Source organism: Sturnus vulgaris, chromosome 14 (genome assembly GCF_052056855.1).
Source record: "Sturnus vulgaris isolate bStuVul1 chromosome 14, bStuVul1.hap1, whole genome shotgun sequence".
In the NCBI taxonomy this organism is placed as follows: domain Eukaryota; kingdom Metazoa; phylum Chordata; class Aves; order Passeriformes; family Sturnidae; genus Sturnus; species Sturnus vulgaris.
In genome coordinates this window covers 2011292-2025582 of record NC_142256.1, presented here as the reverse complement: position 1 = coordinate 2025582, position 14291 = coordinate 2011292, and the positions used below count along the sequence as shown (strand labels likewise).

General features: G+C 44.6%; 1 protein-coding gene across 1 annotated transcript; it reads right to left on the bottom strand.

Annotated features, from left to right (window-relative positions):
• Positions 1-4199: 4199 nt before the first annotated feature.
• On the bottom strand, positions 4200-9772 carry SERTM2 (serine rich and transmembrane domain containing 2). The gene is made up of 2 exons (XM_088172953.1): positions 9366-9772; positions 4200-6358 (listed from the first exon to the last, which is right to left on the bottom strand). Exon 2 carries the CDS (start codon positions 5771-5773, stop codon positions 5498-5500), a length of 276 nt encoding a protein of 91 aa, XP_088029079.1. The 5' UTR covers positions 5774-6358; positions 9366-9772; the 3' UTR covers positions 4200-5497.
• Positions 9773-14291: the final 4519 nt, after the last annotated feature.

Sequence of the window (14291 nt, the reverse complement as noted above, 5' to 3'; positions counted from 1 at the left end):
CAGTTTGCTTCCAAATCTCCCCTGCATTATGAGGAAGAACTTCTCTGCCTGTTTGCTCACACTTGTGGGGCACACAGAAATATCCCAGACAGCTCCTACTTGACCTTCAGCATTGTTGGTAGGGATGTGTTGGGGTTTTTTTGGTTTTTGTTTCGTTTTTTTTTGTTTGTTTGTTTTGTTTTGTTTTGTTTTCATAAAACTATATAAATAAACTTCTTCCAGTAGCTATTGTGATTCCAGTGTTTGAGGACTTGAAGAGGAACTGGCTTCAGAAGAACAGCTCAGCTTAAGAAAGATAAATTTCTTGTTTGCAGAGAACAGATTTCAAACATCAAAGAATGTTGCTGAGCTCTCATTTGGCTTTCAGGTGCCTTTTGTTGTCTTGTAATTGATTTTTATTAAATGGTACTGTAAGAGTAGGACTATGGCCATGCAAAGAGAATTAATGCAGAGAGAGTCAGCTTAGGAAGTCTGTGGCTATTAGCTTGATCAAATTATACTTTGAAAATGGGTTAATAAATCTAGAGGAGAAGAGAGGGAGGAGAAGGTCTTTTGAATTATTCATCATTTGTTTGACAAGTTTACATAGCCATGAAATGCAGGTGGGAGTATATGGAGTGGGTTATTTATTAATTACATATGAGTTGCACAGACCTTTCTCTTGCAGCCAGATCTGCTTTCACAACTTAGCTTTGACTACAGCTGGACAAATTATTTTTGCCTTCACCTGAAGAAATTCTAAGTACCTTTGAAAAATCCAATCCATCAAAATTAAAATCCAGTTTATTTTTTTCACTCTTAGCATCAGTCATCTTAGATGATACTTTATTGTTGATAATTAAAGGACTGAGGAGGAAATGTTCATATATCACATTCTGGAGAGCAAGTTACAAGAAACCAAATTTTCAGTGTGGGTTTTTTAGGCTTTATTTTGATATCTGTGCCCACAGAATGAACACCAGGAATTGAAGACTGCTCTTACTCTTGCTGGAACTTCACAGCCTTCTGGAAAAGCCTGAGGAAGGTGAAGATCTGAGAGGGTTTTATGGAGTAAGGTTTTTGGCAGATAGAATGCATAACATGCAGTTCCTTTTTGTGAACAAATGTGAAATCTGTGTCAGGAACCATAACTGAAAATACCTTCCTCAATCCACAAGTATTTTTTCCTTGACATTCTGTGTAGTCTTTTTTTGAGCCCACTGCAAAGATCCAGCAGACTTCACCATCTCTTGCTTTATTTTTCTACCAAAATGTCAACATTTGAGTCTACAGCTCATGTACCAACAAAATACTGTTGGGATTTCCCCTTACCAGATATATCTGCATCTGAATTTTTAGTCATGAATGTCATTGTACAACTGCCCATTTTTTTGCAGGGCACATGAATAAACTGTGAACAGATTCCTTTCCATACCAGAATTAAGCTGAAGTGTAGGCACAACACAAGGATGTCTCTTCTTTGAAAAAAAGTACAACCATTCCACGACTTCATCTCACTTGGAAAGCAGGTGACTTGTGGCAGCAGAGGAATTATCTGCATGTCTCCTGCTCTCCAACCTGCTCTAAAACTGGAGCTGTCTGCACTTCCCTCACAAGCAGTGACCTCAGCAGTGACTGCAGGGTAAGGATAGGCAAGGATACACAAGTTCCTAGTGAGGACAAACCACACATCTAAGTTTTCATTAATGCTGTCAGTTAAATGAATGGGTGACTTCACATAATTTTTGGGTTTTGAACATTTTTTATTTCTTTTTCAAGTAAATCAAAAAGGATCCTTTGGGAAGGATCAAGGATGAGGGTTGATCCTCTGCTGACTTATGTTGTTTGTAAAATCTAGTTTTTCTCTGCAGCCCTGAGAGGATATGAAAATATTTATGTTTATTCTGACATGGAGAAGGAATATATTCTACATATCAACCCTTTCTGCACGATACTTAAGGGTCTGTTAATACAGAAAACTCATGCTTGTGGATGGAAATCATGTGGGTGAGATTATTCAAGGACTAATCCTGTATGGTTTGGGGAGCCACACCATAGTCCTGACAGCTCCCAGACTAAGAGCCCTGCGAGACTGGGGAGCACTGGTGGTTTTTTGGTGACAGGAGGCTCTCTCTGGGCTCACAGCCTCACCAGGGGTGGTGATGCTCAGGCGTTTTCTGCTCCTTCAGAACAAGATGTGGCTGTCTTCCCCTGCAGGCAGGGCATGGAGGAGGTGAGGAATTTACTCCACACTCTGTTTCCAGTGTTTAGTGGGAATAAGGATGGGGGCAAACTGTGCTGCTTCAAGTAATACTCACACAGACTGGTGGAGGGTTTTCTTGCCAGGACACTCCCTGTGGCCAGCAGTTGGTTTGGAATGGTGCCACCACCTGAGCCTTTTTTGTGACTGGTCCTTCAGATCCATGGGTGGGAACGTACAGAGCAGGCAGTGACTCACCACTGGTAGCACTATTTATTTTTGCCTACTTATTTTTGTAAAAACCCCCATTTTCTACAGCAGATGGACAAGTGGGAAGGGAACAGCCTGCAGGAGGGGAAGGGTATGGCTGTGAGACCTGCAGTGCTCCAAGATGCAGCAAAACTGTGCAAAAGTTCCAATAACCACTTCTTAAAGCCAAAGAATGCCAAACTCCACTAGAGGCCACTCACCAAACACAGGCCAACACATCCCTCAAATCTGGGACACTGCAAATGATAATGAAAAGAGGGGAAAGGCATTCTTCTATTGCTCAGTGGGAAACTTTTTAAAATCTACTGGCCTTGTACAGACAAATGAGGCACCCTGAGTGTCACTGGAGCTGTAGATGTGTCAAGTGGGACAGAGACTTTATGTGAAATGAAGCTTTAGAAAGGAAAACTTGTCATTTTCATGTGAGAAGATAGGGCTGCCTTCCATAAGAATACTATATAAAAATACCCAGTCTGCCCGAAGATACCATCTGATATATAAAGACATTACTCATTTATTTAAAGGATAGTTACTGAATAAGTTTCCAAGTGTTGTGAGACTCTTCTGAATTAACATTCCTTAGTGTGATGGAAAGAAGCTCAGTCCTGACCTGTACCTCAGGGGCCATTTTGGCTGAGATCAGAGCTCTCAGAATTTGATACTGTCATTTTCCATCAGTAGGTCTGATATTTTATGTCAATAAAAGTCTGTCAATAAAAGCTGAGTCTGTCCTGCAGACTCTTGGATACAAGGCTTTTCTGCAGATAGTTGTGCTGGGAAGCCAATGTGGTTTAGTTGCTGATTTAGTATGTTAGAACATTTCTGGTCTAGGTAAGTCATAGCTTTTGAATGGAGTTTTCCAGGGTAAGTCAGGTGTTGAGCCTGGGCTAGGCTGCCTCATGATGGCTCAATGAATGACACATACCAAACCAATCTGAGCAGCGTAGATTTTTGTTAATTTTAAATGTCATTGACTAACTCAGTAGCCATCTGTCTTAGTTGGATTAACAACCTGATCATCACAAAAAATTTTGGCTCTTGTGCAGTACTGAGAGTTGAGGAGCCAATCTTCAGAGGTGTATGAAGCCACCATCATGCCTGGTGTTGTCCCCACAGAGGATAACCTGCATCCCACCATTTTTCCAGGGAAACCCAGCCAAGCATGGCATGGAGAGACACTGCTGAGAGTGAATTTTTTGCTGTATTCCCTCACACAATCACTGGTTCACTGTCCCAAGACAGGTTGGATGGGGCTTGGAGCACCCTGGGATAGTGGGAGGTGTCCCTGCCCATGGCAGGGGGTGGAACAAGATGATCTTTAAGGTTCTTTCTAACCCAAACCATTCTGGGATTCTATGATTCACAGATGTTGGGATTAATGAAGTAAAAAGGAATTATTCAGTATAAGGAGCAATGTTTAAATGGTTTTCTGCTCAATACATCAGTGAGAAGTAGTCCTGCCCATGGATCCAGTGTATCCAGTGGGGATGTTACTTGTCATTCTGCTTCCCCCCTGCCAACCATCTGTAAAAGCCCAGATATTCTCAGTTCAAACAGATCACCCAGGCCTTTAAAGGTAAGCAAAAAACCTGTTGTACACAAAGCATTTGAAGAAAAATTTCATGCTTCTATCACAGGTCCATGTGACAGTGTCTTCTCTAATTTTGCACTGGGTTTGTGTGAGGACTTTCCACTTCCCAAGCCTTTGGAGACAGGAGAATTGGCAAATAAGAATGTATGGACATGTGGAAAGCATTCAGGGAGTTTTATTGCTGAACTAGAGTTAGACTGTAATAAAGTGAATAAGCTGTGTAAAATACCTGCCCTTTAGAGATGTGGCTGCAACAATTCACTGAAGGTTTTTCTGTGAGAGGCAGTGGCTCTCCCAGGAGTGATTTGCCATATTTGGTTTCATCTTTTCCATCCAAAGAAGCAAAGCCTACCTCTGTATGTCACTCATAGGACTGGGTCAGATTGTTGTTCCATAAATTCAAATCAACATTTCTTTCCCCCATGAGATTCCACCAGGGTATTTGAATCCAATCATATCTTTCAGTGCTCAGTGAGTTTATTTTCCATCTGCATCTTCCCTATTAGTCTGCGTTCAAAGCTGTTCCCATTCCTTATTGCAGTGCCAGGCCCAGGCATTTCCTCAGCTTTCCTTGGAGGAAAACAAATGAAGAAACTTTGGAAGAACTCATCTGTCTTTTGAGGAAGAAAACCCAATATGGATATGAGAGAATATGTTATTATGAACTTGAGTCTCTTAAGAGAGCAATGTCAATTGGGCTCTCAAAACTTACAATGCATTTTAATTACTGAGTGATACTGGGGAGCCTAAAAGGCATAAAATGTTTGTATTCAGCTCAGTTAATATAAAGAGGACTAAGGAAGAGGTAGAGTGTCTTTTAAATTTCTTATCTCGTTCCCTGCTGCTGCTGCTTCTTCTTATTTTAAACCTTGCTTAAATTTTGGCTTTATTCTCTTTCCTCTTTAAAGTTCTGTCTCTTTTTGATATCTGGCGTGCAACTATTCACTAAATGGGCTCTAATGTCAGAAAGATGTAGTTCCAGCAGGTGATGAAACATTTCTATATTTGTCAAACTCCATTGTTGAATTGCTGTTCAAGTGAAAAAAGAAAACTATTTAATGTTTTCCTTCTTGAATGGGAAAAATGCCTGAGAATTTTCAAGCTGCTGACAATTTCTGTGTGCACCCCGTGGGCTCTTCCCACTTTCACCACTTAAACTTTGTTGATTCAGAGAGAGGTCAGCAAACACAGACTCCAGGACACCTTCTGCTATGTTCCTGTCATTAATGTGGCTTTTCCCATTTTCTGCAAGGTTTCTGGAGGGGTGTGAGCCTTCCCTGACAGCAGCAGGTTTCTGTAATGTCGATTTTAAGGAGGCTGCTGCACACGCGCTGCCTGTGGTGCCAACAGCCAGTGACACTCTCCAGATGCTGCCGAGGGCTGTGGGGCTCAACAGGCAGCCAGAGCTTCTTTCCCCCACCTTTCCCAAGCACAGAGCCCTCTTTGCTGAGGGCTCCCTAGGTGGTGGGGATCCTGCTGTGCATCTCCACGTCTGTGAACTGCTGCGCGTTCTCTGTGCTCTCCGGGGAGGTGATGGGGGACACAACGTGCTTCAGGCGCAGGAGCATGGAGAAAAGCAGGATAAGGAGGAGGGCCAGGAGGGTTAGGAACAATCCCACATACACGTAGAGGCCGGAATATTTGTCTGCTGCTGTGTCTACTTCAGTAGCCAGAGTTGGAAGGTGAACGCGGCCAGTCAGGTTTCCGCGGAACTTGAAATAAATCTCAGTCATTGCTCTCTGTCAGCTTTGGTCCATTTTCCCTACTTACCTTCAGATCTCCTGTCTCACCAGACTCACAGAGGAGGTCAGGAGAGGAAACTTAGCACAGATGGCATGATGGCTTCAGCACGAGATGCTGCATCCTCTTGGTGTCAGGGCTGCTGCTCACACAGTCGAGCAAACTGCGAGGGACAAGCCTTTGCAAAGCACTTTGCACATTTCTGTCATAATGACAACAAGCATCACACTTGTGCTTTGCACTTCCTTCTGGCTTTTATTTCATCCTATAAATACTTTGGGCCTCGTTTTGGTAGGTCACCTCCTTTGGGTGGTGAAGAGCTTTGGTGCTTCTCTCAAGCTGAGCTGTGAAGGTTTGCACAGCTTTGGTCTTTGCAAGTGTTGTTTTTCCAGACAGACTGAGCAATCAGCTTTCTGCCAGCTCCTCTCTCCCACAGCAGGTGGTTTATCCTTGGGTGAGCTGGGGAAGGTTGCTTTCTGCTTTGCCAAACGTCTGGGGGATCTCTTCTCTCCTAATTCAGGGCTTAAGGAGCATGGAGATCTGAGTTTCTCATTAGGAACAGTCAAAAAGTTGGCTTTCTAAAAGGAAAAAAGTGAGAGAGAAATGACACCAGGTACCAAAACAGCCTAGCCTGGATGTGATATCTTTAGAGCAAATAGATAAGAAAACCCCTGTCATGCTCCTGTGAGACACTTTGAGGAGAAGCACTGAGTATTTAACTTTAGAAAAACACCGTGCAAATCTAATTGTTAATGTCCTCTCTGGTAACAAATTACTTAAGGGTACAAGAAGGCCCCACAGGCTGTGGCATCAGATGTCAGAGAGGAAGGGAAGATGTGAATCCAATCAGTGTTTTCACCATGTGTCTCATTTATTGTGTATCAGCACCCTCTTTTTCTGAGGCTGGATGCACCTGGCAGCTGTCCAGAGCCCTACCTGTCCCCCTGGAGCCACTCTGCTGCAGGATGTGACACTTCCCTCACCTCCTGGCAGCAGAACTTACTAGAAATTGGGGGAATCTTAACGTTTTAGCAGTTTCAGTTCTTCCAGCTGGAAACAGAAAACGAAAATGCTGAAAATTCACTGTAAATTGTGCATTCAAAAGTATCATGTTCTGCTCTGATAAGACCAGAATTTTGGTTTTAGCTGAAACAAAAAGGAAAGCACTGAACAAACTGATGCAATAATTTATAATGTCCACTGCCTATAAACCTACATGAGATGCAAACAGAGCAATATTAACATAGTAATATGTTGTGATAATCAGAATAAATGAAACTTTAGGTCAATACGATAAAAGCTCTGACATGTGACACTTCACCTAAATGACATATTGCTGCAAAACATTTTGACTTTCAAGGGACTCAGACTTTCACTACAAGCTGCTTTGGCTCATGTGATGAGGAAACATCTGATCTGCTGAGTTTTTGGAGAAGGGACATGGGGGCTTGGATACACTTTGCCTCCCAGCTCCTTCTCAAGTGCTCCAAAAGCATTTGAGATAAAAGCTGTCCTGTTTAGGGAATACTGGAGCAGATCCTGCTCAGTAATAAACTGGCCCAAATTGGTGATTGGAAAAATGACCTGGGGATTTGAATTCTGCAGTCCCTGTGTGGGCAGAGGACTCAGCTGTGCTGTGTGTAGGAGGCTCTGGGCAAGCTCAGTGTTTTTCCAGGGGCTGACCCAACCTCTCTGGAGCCATTTATTGTGGCAGAGGGTTTGGTGCTGATGCAGAGGTATGGGCAGGGCAGCCAGGCTCTCTTGCTCTCAATTACAGAGCAGTAACTGTGATTTTCACACTTGGAATCTATAAATGGAAATTCTTCCCCCGTGAAGAATATTCTCATGTTACACAGCAGGTGGGAAATGGAGGGTGTGAGGATAACTGTATTAAATTCTGCTCTTACAATATGATTTCTCTGCTGATAATGAAGTGCAACCAGTCTGGAATCTGACACTTGTGTGAGTTAAAGTACAGAGCAATGTCTTTGCCCATCCCATCTGCTCTGTTAGTGAGAGAAAAAGCCAGAGCTGGTTTCTCTCCTTAACGAGCACAGAGCCTAATGGCTTTATATCCTTCATAAAATTAGACTGCAGAATGCTAAGGACGTTAGTCTGAAGTTCAATAATTAACTACGAACCAAGATGTTGAATTAGTAAAGCTCAGCTGGGCATTTATTGATAAAGGGAGCTGATTAATAGTAAGAAGTATTAGCAATGGGGAGCTGGCACTGTTTGGGGTTTTTTTAGGCTCAACTATAGATTTGTCAGAAGCAATGAACTATTTAGACTATTGAAAGCTGCAACATTAACTGCATCTTCTCCAGAAATGAGCCAGAAATAATTCAATAGCTCCAGGCAACCCCAAGGATTTTTGCTTTTCAGTCTACCAATTATCCCATTGAGCACATCTCTTTGGATACCAGTAGATTTAGATTTTGTACACTCCCCTTTGAGGAATAGAAGCTGAATGACTGTAGAGACCAACATGATGTGAAAATAGGTGGTGCACAATAATTCAGTGTGTAAAGCAGGCCAGGCTATAACTGTGTATGACTGAGATTAGAGGAGGCAGAACCTCACTGGTTACCATGAGGAGCCCTCAAGTTCATGGACACAGGAACATTCCCAGTGATCTCAGTTTCCAAGATTTAGTCATTCTCTGGCTCAACAATGCTCCAATTCTGAGTGATCACTGGTGCTCAGTGGGTGCAGATTGATTCCAAGCAGACGCTCGGGGTTTTTTTATCAGTTTGTGGCTTTTTTTAATCAGGGATTTTAAAAAACCAAACCCAAACCCAACACATTTCATTTAATAAAAATCTGTAATGAAAATAGAAGCCTTCACGCACAACAGGAGGTTTTTTTCCAGTGTGTTACCAAGCCAGAAAAATCATCAGCCAAAACTTCATGGGCATTACCATTAGCAAAACCAGCCTCCCACGGCAGCTATCAGGGTGTGGGGAGCTTTAGGTCTGGGGGGTGTTTACGAAGCCTGCATTGCTCTACTCTGCACATTTGGAGCTCACAGGGGAGCAGAAAGAAAGATTTTCCCCCCAAACACTGCACACAGGCAGTACAAACTGCTCCTGCAGCTGCAGTAAATGTTTTTGTCTTGCCCACCTGCTTCTTTCTACTCCCACGTTCAGTGTGAGCACCACTTGCCAGCACAGCATCTCTGAAAGTGCAGGCAACTTTCCTGAGTTCCCCTGTGCTTCTCCTCCCACTCTGGCTCTTACACACAGGTAAGTGGGACAAAATAGAACGATTATTTGTGTAGCTTCTTCAAGTGTACCCAACTGGCTGGCAAGGACTGTTTGGGGCTGAACACACAGCACCAAGTGTGTTCTCTCCAGGTCACCTTTACAGAAAAATATCAGCATTGAAGAAACGAAAAGAAAACATCAGAACTATCATTTCCATCTATGGCTTGCACTTTCTGCCTCAGACCCAGGGAGGGTGTGAGGGGTGGAAGAGAGGCAAGGGGGGTGATGGTGTCTCCTCTTCTAGTGGCACAGAGGATTTGTTCTCATGCTGAACATGTGTGAGAGTGCATAGGCAGAGAAGAGAATAAAGCACAGTTACCTTTCAGAGCAGGCAGCAGGGTTGGGATGAGGCACCAGTCCCTGCTTCAGACCAGGAGCTCGCTGCTGATTTCCCTGAACATCTCCTCCAGGTGATGGGATCCGTGCAGAAAGGATTCTCTCTCTTATCCCCGGAGTCAGGACAGCATCCTTTCAGCCAAGTGCACTTTTCCTCCTCTGCTGTTGGTCTCCCTGGCAGGGATGGCTCTTTCTCCCGATGCTGGGATGTCACCAGAGCAGCATCACAGCCGGTCCTTTGGCAGGCAGCAGGGCAAGGGGCGAGGAGCCTTCCCTGGCTGAGCTGCTTGGATGGAGGGATGGAGGGATGGAGGGATGGAGGCAGCAGACCCTCCCTCGGCAGCGGCAACAGGAGGGGATGAGCCGAGCTCAGAGGGAAGGGAGGCAGGCTCTGAGCTCAGCTCACTGCAAAGTTTGTGCGAGGCTCGGTTTAACTCTTTCGTGCTTGCAGGCTGTGCTGCCTGCTGATTGAGGAGTGAGATGAGCCTGGAGGGCTGTGGAACAAATACAGCTTAGCAGTTTCTCTCATTTTCTGGGGGATGCAAAGGTTTGTTTTTTGTTGTTTTGTTTTTCTGTGCTGTCTGGGGAGGGTAACTCCCAGCTGGGTTCCTGTCTGGGGCACAGACAGTGTCACCTTTCAGCTGAGACCCTCGGGACAGTTCCCAAGCATTGCCCTTTGGCAGTGGAGCCTCTGGTGTATTTTTGTCCCTGTGCCCGCTGTTTGGTGTTTTGGGAAGGGCTGTGTTGAGTTTACAGGTCCTGCCTCCCCTGAGTGGTTTAAAACTGCAAGAATAAGTTAACCCCAACTCTGCAGTGTTGTAGGGCAAAAATTATTTTCGCCAAATTACAAATGTGTAAAGCACAAATTTACAGACCTGATGCCACAGAAATGAGGCAGAGGGAGCCAGGGCTGGGTGAGAACCCAAACCAGTGGATCCTTTTGACCCGCATCTCTTCACCCTCCCAGGCTGACAGAGTGGGGATGTTCTGTGACAGATGTCAGTCAGTTTGGGATGCATTGCAGCTGTCCCCAAGGTGCCACCAGCAGTGGAGGTGACAGCACACGAGATGGAGGAGCTGCAGTTTGCAGCTCTGAGCACGGAGCTGTGTGCAGCTGTGTGCAGCTGGATTTCATGAGCCTGTGTCCCTGTGCCCCAGCAAGGGCTGGAGGCACCTTCGTGGGGTGAACCTGACCCACGGCCCCACTCCGACCTCTGGGCATGTGCGAGTTCCCAAATTGTCTTTCATGGCCTGTGTTTGGGGCACTGGAAGCTTCCCCTCTGAAAAGTGGGTCCCATACAGGGATTTGGGAAAGATGAGTTCATTCTCCCTCTCTGCAGCTTTCTGTGTGACAAAATAGAGACATTTAATCTCCAAACTGTCTCCTAGAATAGCTTTCCCTCCCTGGTTCCCCATGGCCACAGCCTGAGCAGAGGGGCCAAAGGGTAATGAAAGCCAGAGCTGCACAGCTCTTTCATCCTCCTGGGATGCATTATAAATCCATCTCTCTAAAGGCTCTTCAGTCTCTGGAGTTCACAAGCACAGTGTATTATTACAATGCAGCACTCTTTAGATAAATAAAACATAGTCCCTTAAAAGAAACCCCAATTCCTCCATGCTTCTGTGCAGGGATGAACTCTCTGTAAACCAGGACATAGAAAGTGTCTTTGACTGCTGATTTTATTTCATGTTTCTTTTGTTGCAATATCAAGTGCTGTCCCACATATTGCAGTCTATGCCACCATTCCCTGCTAGGCACATAGGAATGAAAGTACAGTGATAAAGCAGGAGGAAGACTGTGTATTTTTCCCCTGGAATTGCTACAATTGCTGCTTTACCAACAAATCACCTGACAGCATCTCCAGACCCTTGGTACACATCCTTTATTTAAGAAGAAACAAGTGAGAGCTCTGTTTAAGCAGGAATTATGGTGCTGGTTGAATTTATGAGACCCAGAAGGGACAGATATGTTGAAACCTTGCATCTTTGTTTGCTATATAATGCTAATGAGCAGTGCTGAAAGGAAAGGCTCTTTCCCTGTCCATGCCATCCAGCTTCTCTGCTCAGCTTTTTTCCCCTTTGTTGATTTTGCAGTAAATTATCTCTCCCTTTTGTAGGACCAAGCTGCTGTTTGCTGGGTGGGTGCACTTGGATTTCTTGTTTGCTTTGTAGCAGGGTATAATAATGACAGATGAATTTTAAATACTGCCACAATTTATACCAGCTGAGGCTGATGAATGCTTGACTGAATGATTGCTGTATTCCCGAATTGTTGAGAAGTATGTAAATTTTTGGGACAATCAGTGACAAATTTGTGTTACATAAAATGAAGGTATACAAATTCTCTTGGAGATACTCAGTGATATGACCCCAGGGAATGTATATTTTTAAACAGCCTTTGGGAATTGGGGGCAAAACCCCAGGAAGTTTGTTGGACTCTTTCCTTTGCACTGTTTGGCCTGTGTCTCCAGCTTTTAATCAGGCCATTTTACACATCTTTCTCATAATGATCCCCACCCATCTCAGAGTGAAATTTGGATTTAAGAAGCAAACAAGATCTCTGAATGATTGTTAGTGAGGATAATCTGTGTGTTCCTATAGGGATTCTTGTGCTACCCTAACTCATGAATCCTATGAACACTATAAATGCATATTTTGGGTTTTTAAAACCTCCTTGCAGTGCAGCTGCAGTGAATGGAGAGATGCTGAAGCAAGGAGAAACTGTTTGTCTTGGCAGACTGGGATCTGTTGTAAATCTGTTTAATATGTTTTGATCTGTACTACAAACAGGCTTGTAGAACACATAAAAACAGATGTTTTGGTAGATTTTGAATCAGGGGTCTCTAATGGATGGAATTTAAAATATGATAAATATTCAGGTTCGTGTGAAATGGCTCCAGCTGCCACCAGCTTTGAGAGAGAAACACCATGGTCCAAGAAGTGGCAACCTTGAAAGCAAAGACAGTTGCCTCAGGCTTGTGCTTTACTTAGGCACCAACCAAATGCTCTGACTTCTCTCTGTCTCATTTCTTTTTCATGAAAAAGGAAAAATTATTGGTCCCTCCCCCCTCAAAGTGCTACACAAATGCAGTGGTCATGTGTTCCCTGCTCTACCCAGCACCTTTCCCTCTGTGCATTCCCACACAGCCTCCTTTTGTCCAGCACACTGGGTCTGAAAATGCTCATGAGTTTGGACTGAAAGAGTTTTGTTGCTTTGAAAGGCTCTAGGGCTGTTTTGACAATTTGGCTTTGTTTGGAACTTCATCATGGCAATGCTTCAGTTTATTTATAGAAACTTAGTCTCCCACAGATGACTGAAGAAATTCTGTGTTGTCTGATGTTGCTGCTAACTTTTAGGAACATTTCTAATTTGATTTACAGTTGTCAGTGAAGGGCTACATTGTTCTGCACAGAATTCTGTCTGGAACAGAGCTTCATTTTTGTGAGTGAGCTTGTGGAGAAGGCATTGCAAAATGCCAAATCCCAAAGTGGCATTAGGACCACTTGCAGAAGGGACTGGCAGTGCCTGAGATGTCAGTGAGGGCTGGCTCAGGTAGGGCCAGCTGGCAGTGAACAGGGTCCTGTGTCCTCCCTTTGGAGCAGGGGGTATTTGGGAAGCAGATTCCACCAGGATCCAAACCACAAGTTCATGCCAGCCACCCTCCATCAGCTCCCACATGGATCACGTGGGCCTTGGCAAAAATTAATTGAAAAACAAGGCAGAGATTGAACTTTAAACAGACCTTGTGTTCTCCAGCCCGTAGTCTGGAATATTTGTTATTTCTCCTGAAGTAGGATAGCTCTTGCAGCAATGCCTATTTTTATGGGAGTTCAGCACAAATTCCAGACCAAGGAGCTTCATGCAGGTCTGGAGAAACTTGGAGATGTGCTGATCCTTTGTTTTTGGGCTGGCCAGTTGCTAAGATACAACCTGAGAGATGCCAGTGAGCCACTGTGCTTCACTCACTCAAAATGGGCTCTGGTTTTTTTCAGCCTCCCAGCCCAGCTCGTCCCAGAGCTCAGCAGGACACAGTGTCAGGACTGATGGCTGCACAGTGGACACAACACCTGGGCCTTGCTGTAGTCCTAGGCTGGTCTCCAGGAGATGAGGCTGTGGCCCTACATGATGGACAAATAATCCATGAGGACAATGCAGCGTTTGTTGAGTCACTCATGGAATTTTCTCCTTCCCAGGGGACACTTGGAACGGGCCTCGGTATCAAACCAACATCTGAGGTGTGTAAATGTGTGAAATTTGTGTGTTTTGTGCTATCTGCTTTCCTCTGGGCATTCTGCATGGAGCCTGGAAATGTATTTTGTGTTCCCAGCTCCATGCTCTGGCTGTGGACAGCTGTCCCTCAGTGTTCATGCATTCAGTCCGTGGTCACTCTTGTGTGTCACCACAAACCCCTCCCAGCCCACCCTGAGCTGTGTACAAAGAGCTCTTGGGCTCTTGTGGCTTCTCCCAGATTTCTGCCTGCAGGAACAGCTTTAACAGCAGGGTTAATGCTTAGGTAGGAATTCCTGGAAGGTGATTTTCACAGCACAGGTGATGTGACGAAGGGCTCAGATCAGCTTACAGATGTTAAAACAAAGGCACCACCTGAGCTTGCCAGGCAGCCCTTGTGAGCACAATATTGATCAGTAATTCCTGAGCAGATCCATCCCTAAGTTAGGGTTAGATCCAACCCTAACTCTCCCTGTGAAGCAGGATGGCATTTTGGTCTGAGCCCAGTGCTTGTAGACTCAGGTATGACCAACTCATTACTGCCAAGGGACCCACGAGGCAAATCTTGAAAATATGAACAGATGATTCCTGGATTGTGACCAAACCCTCCCATGGCCATGAAGCTGAGTGCAGGGTGGGTAGAGCATGGGCAATGTGAGCTGCAAAACAGACAAACCCTTC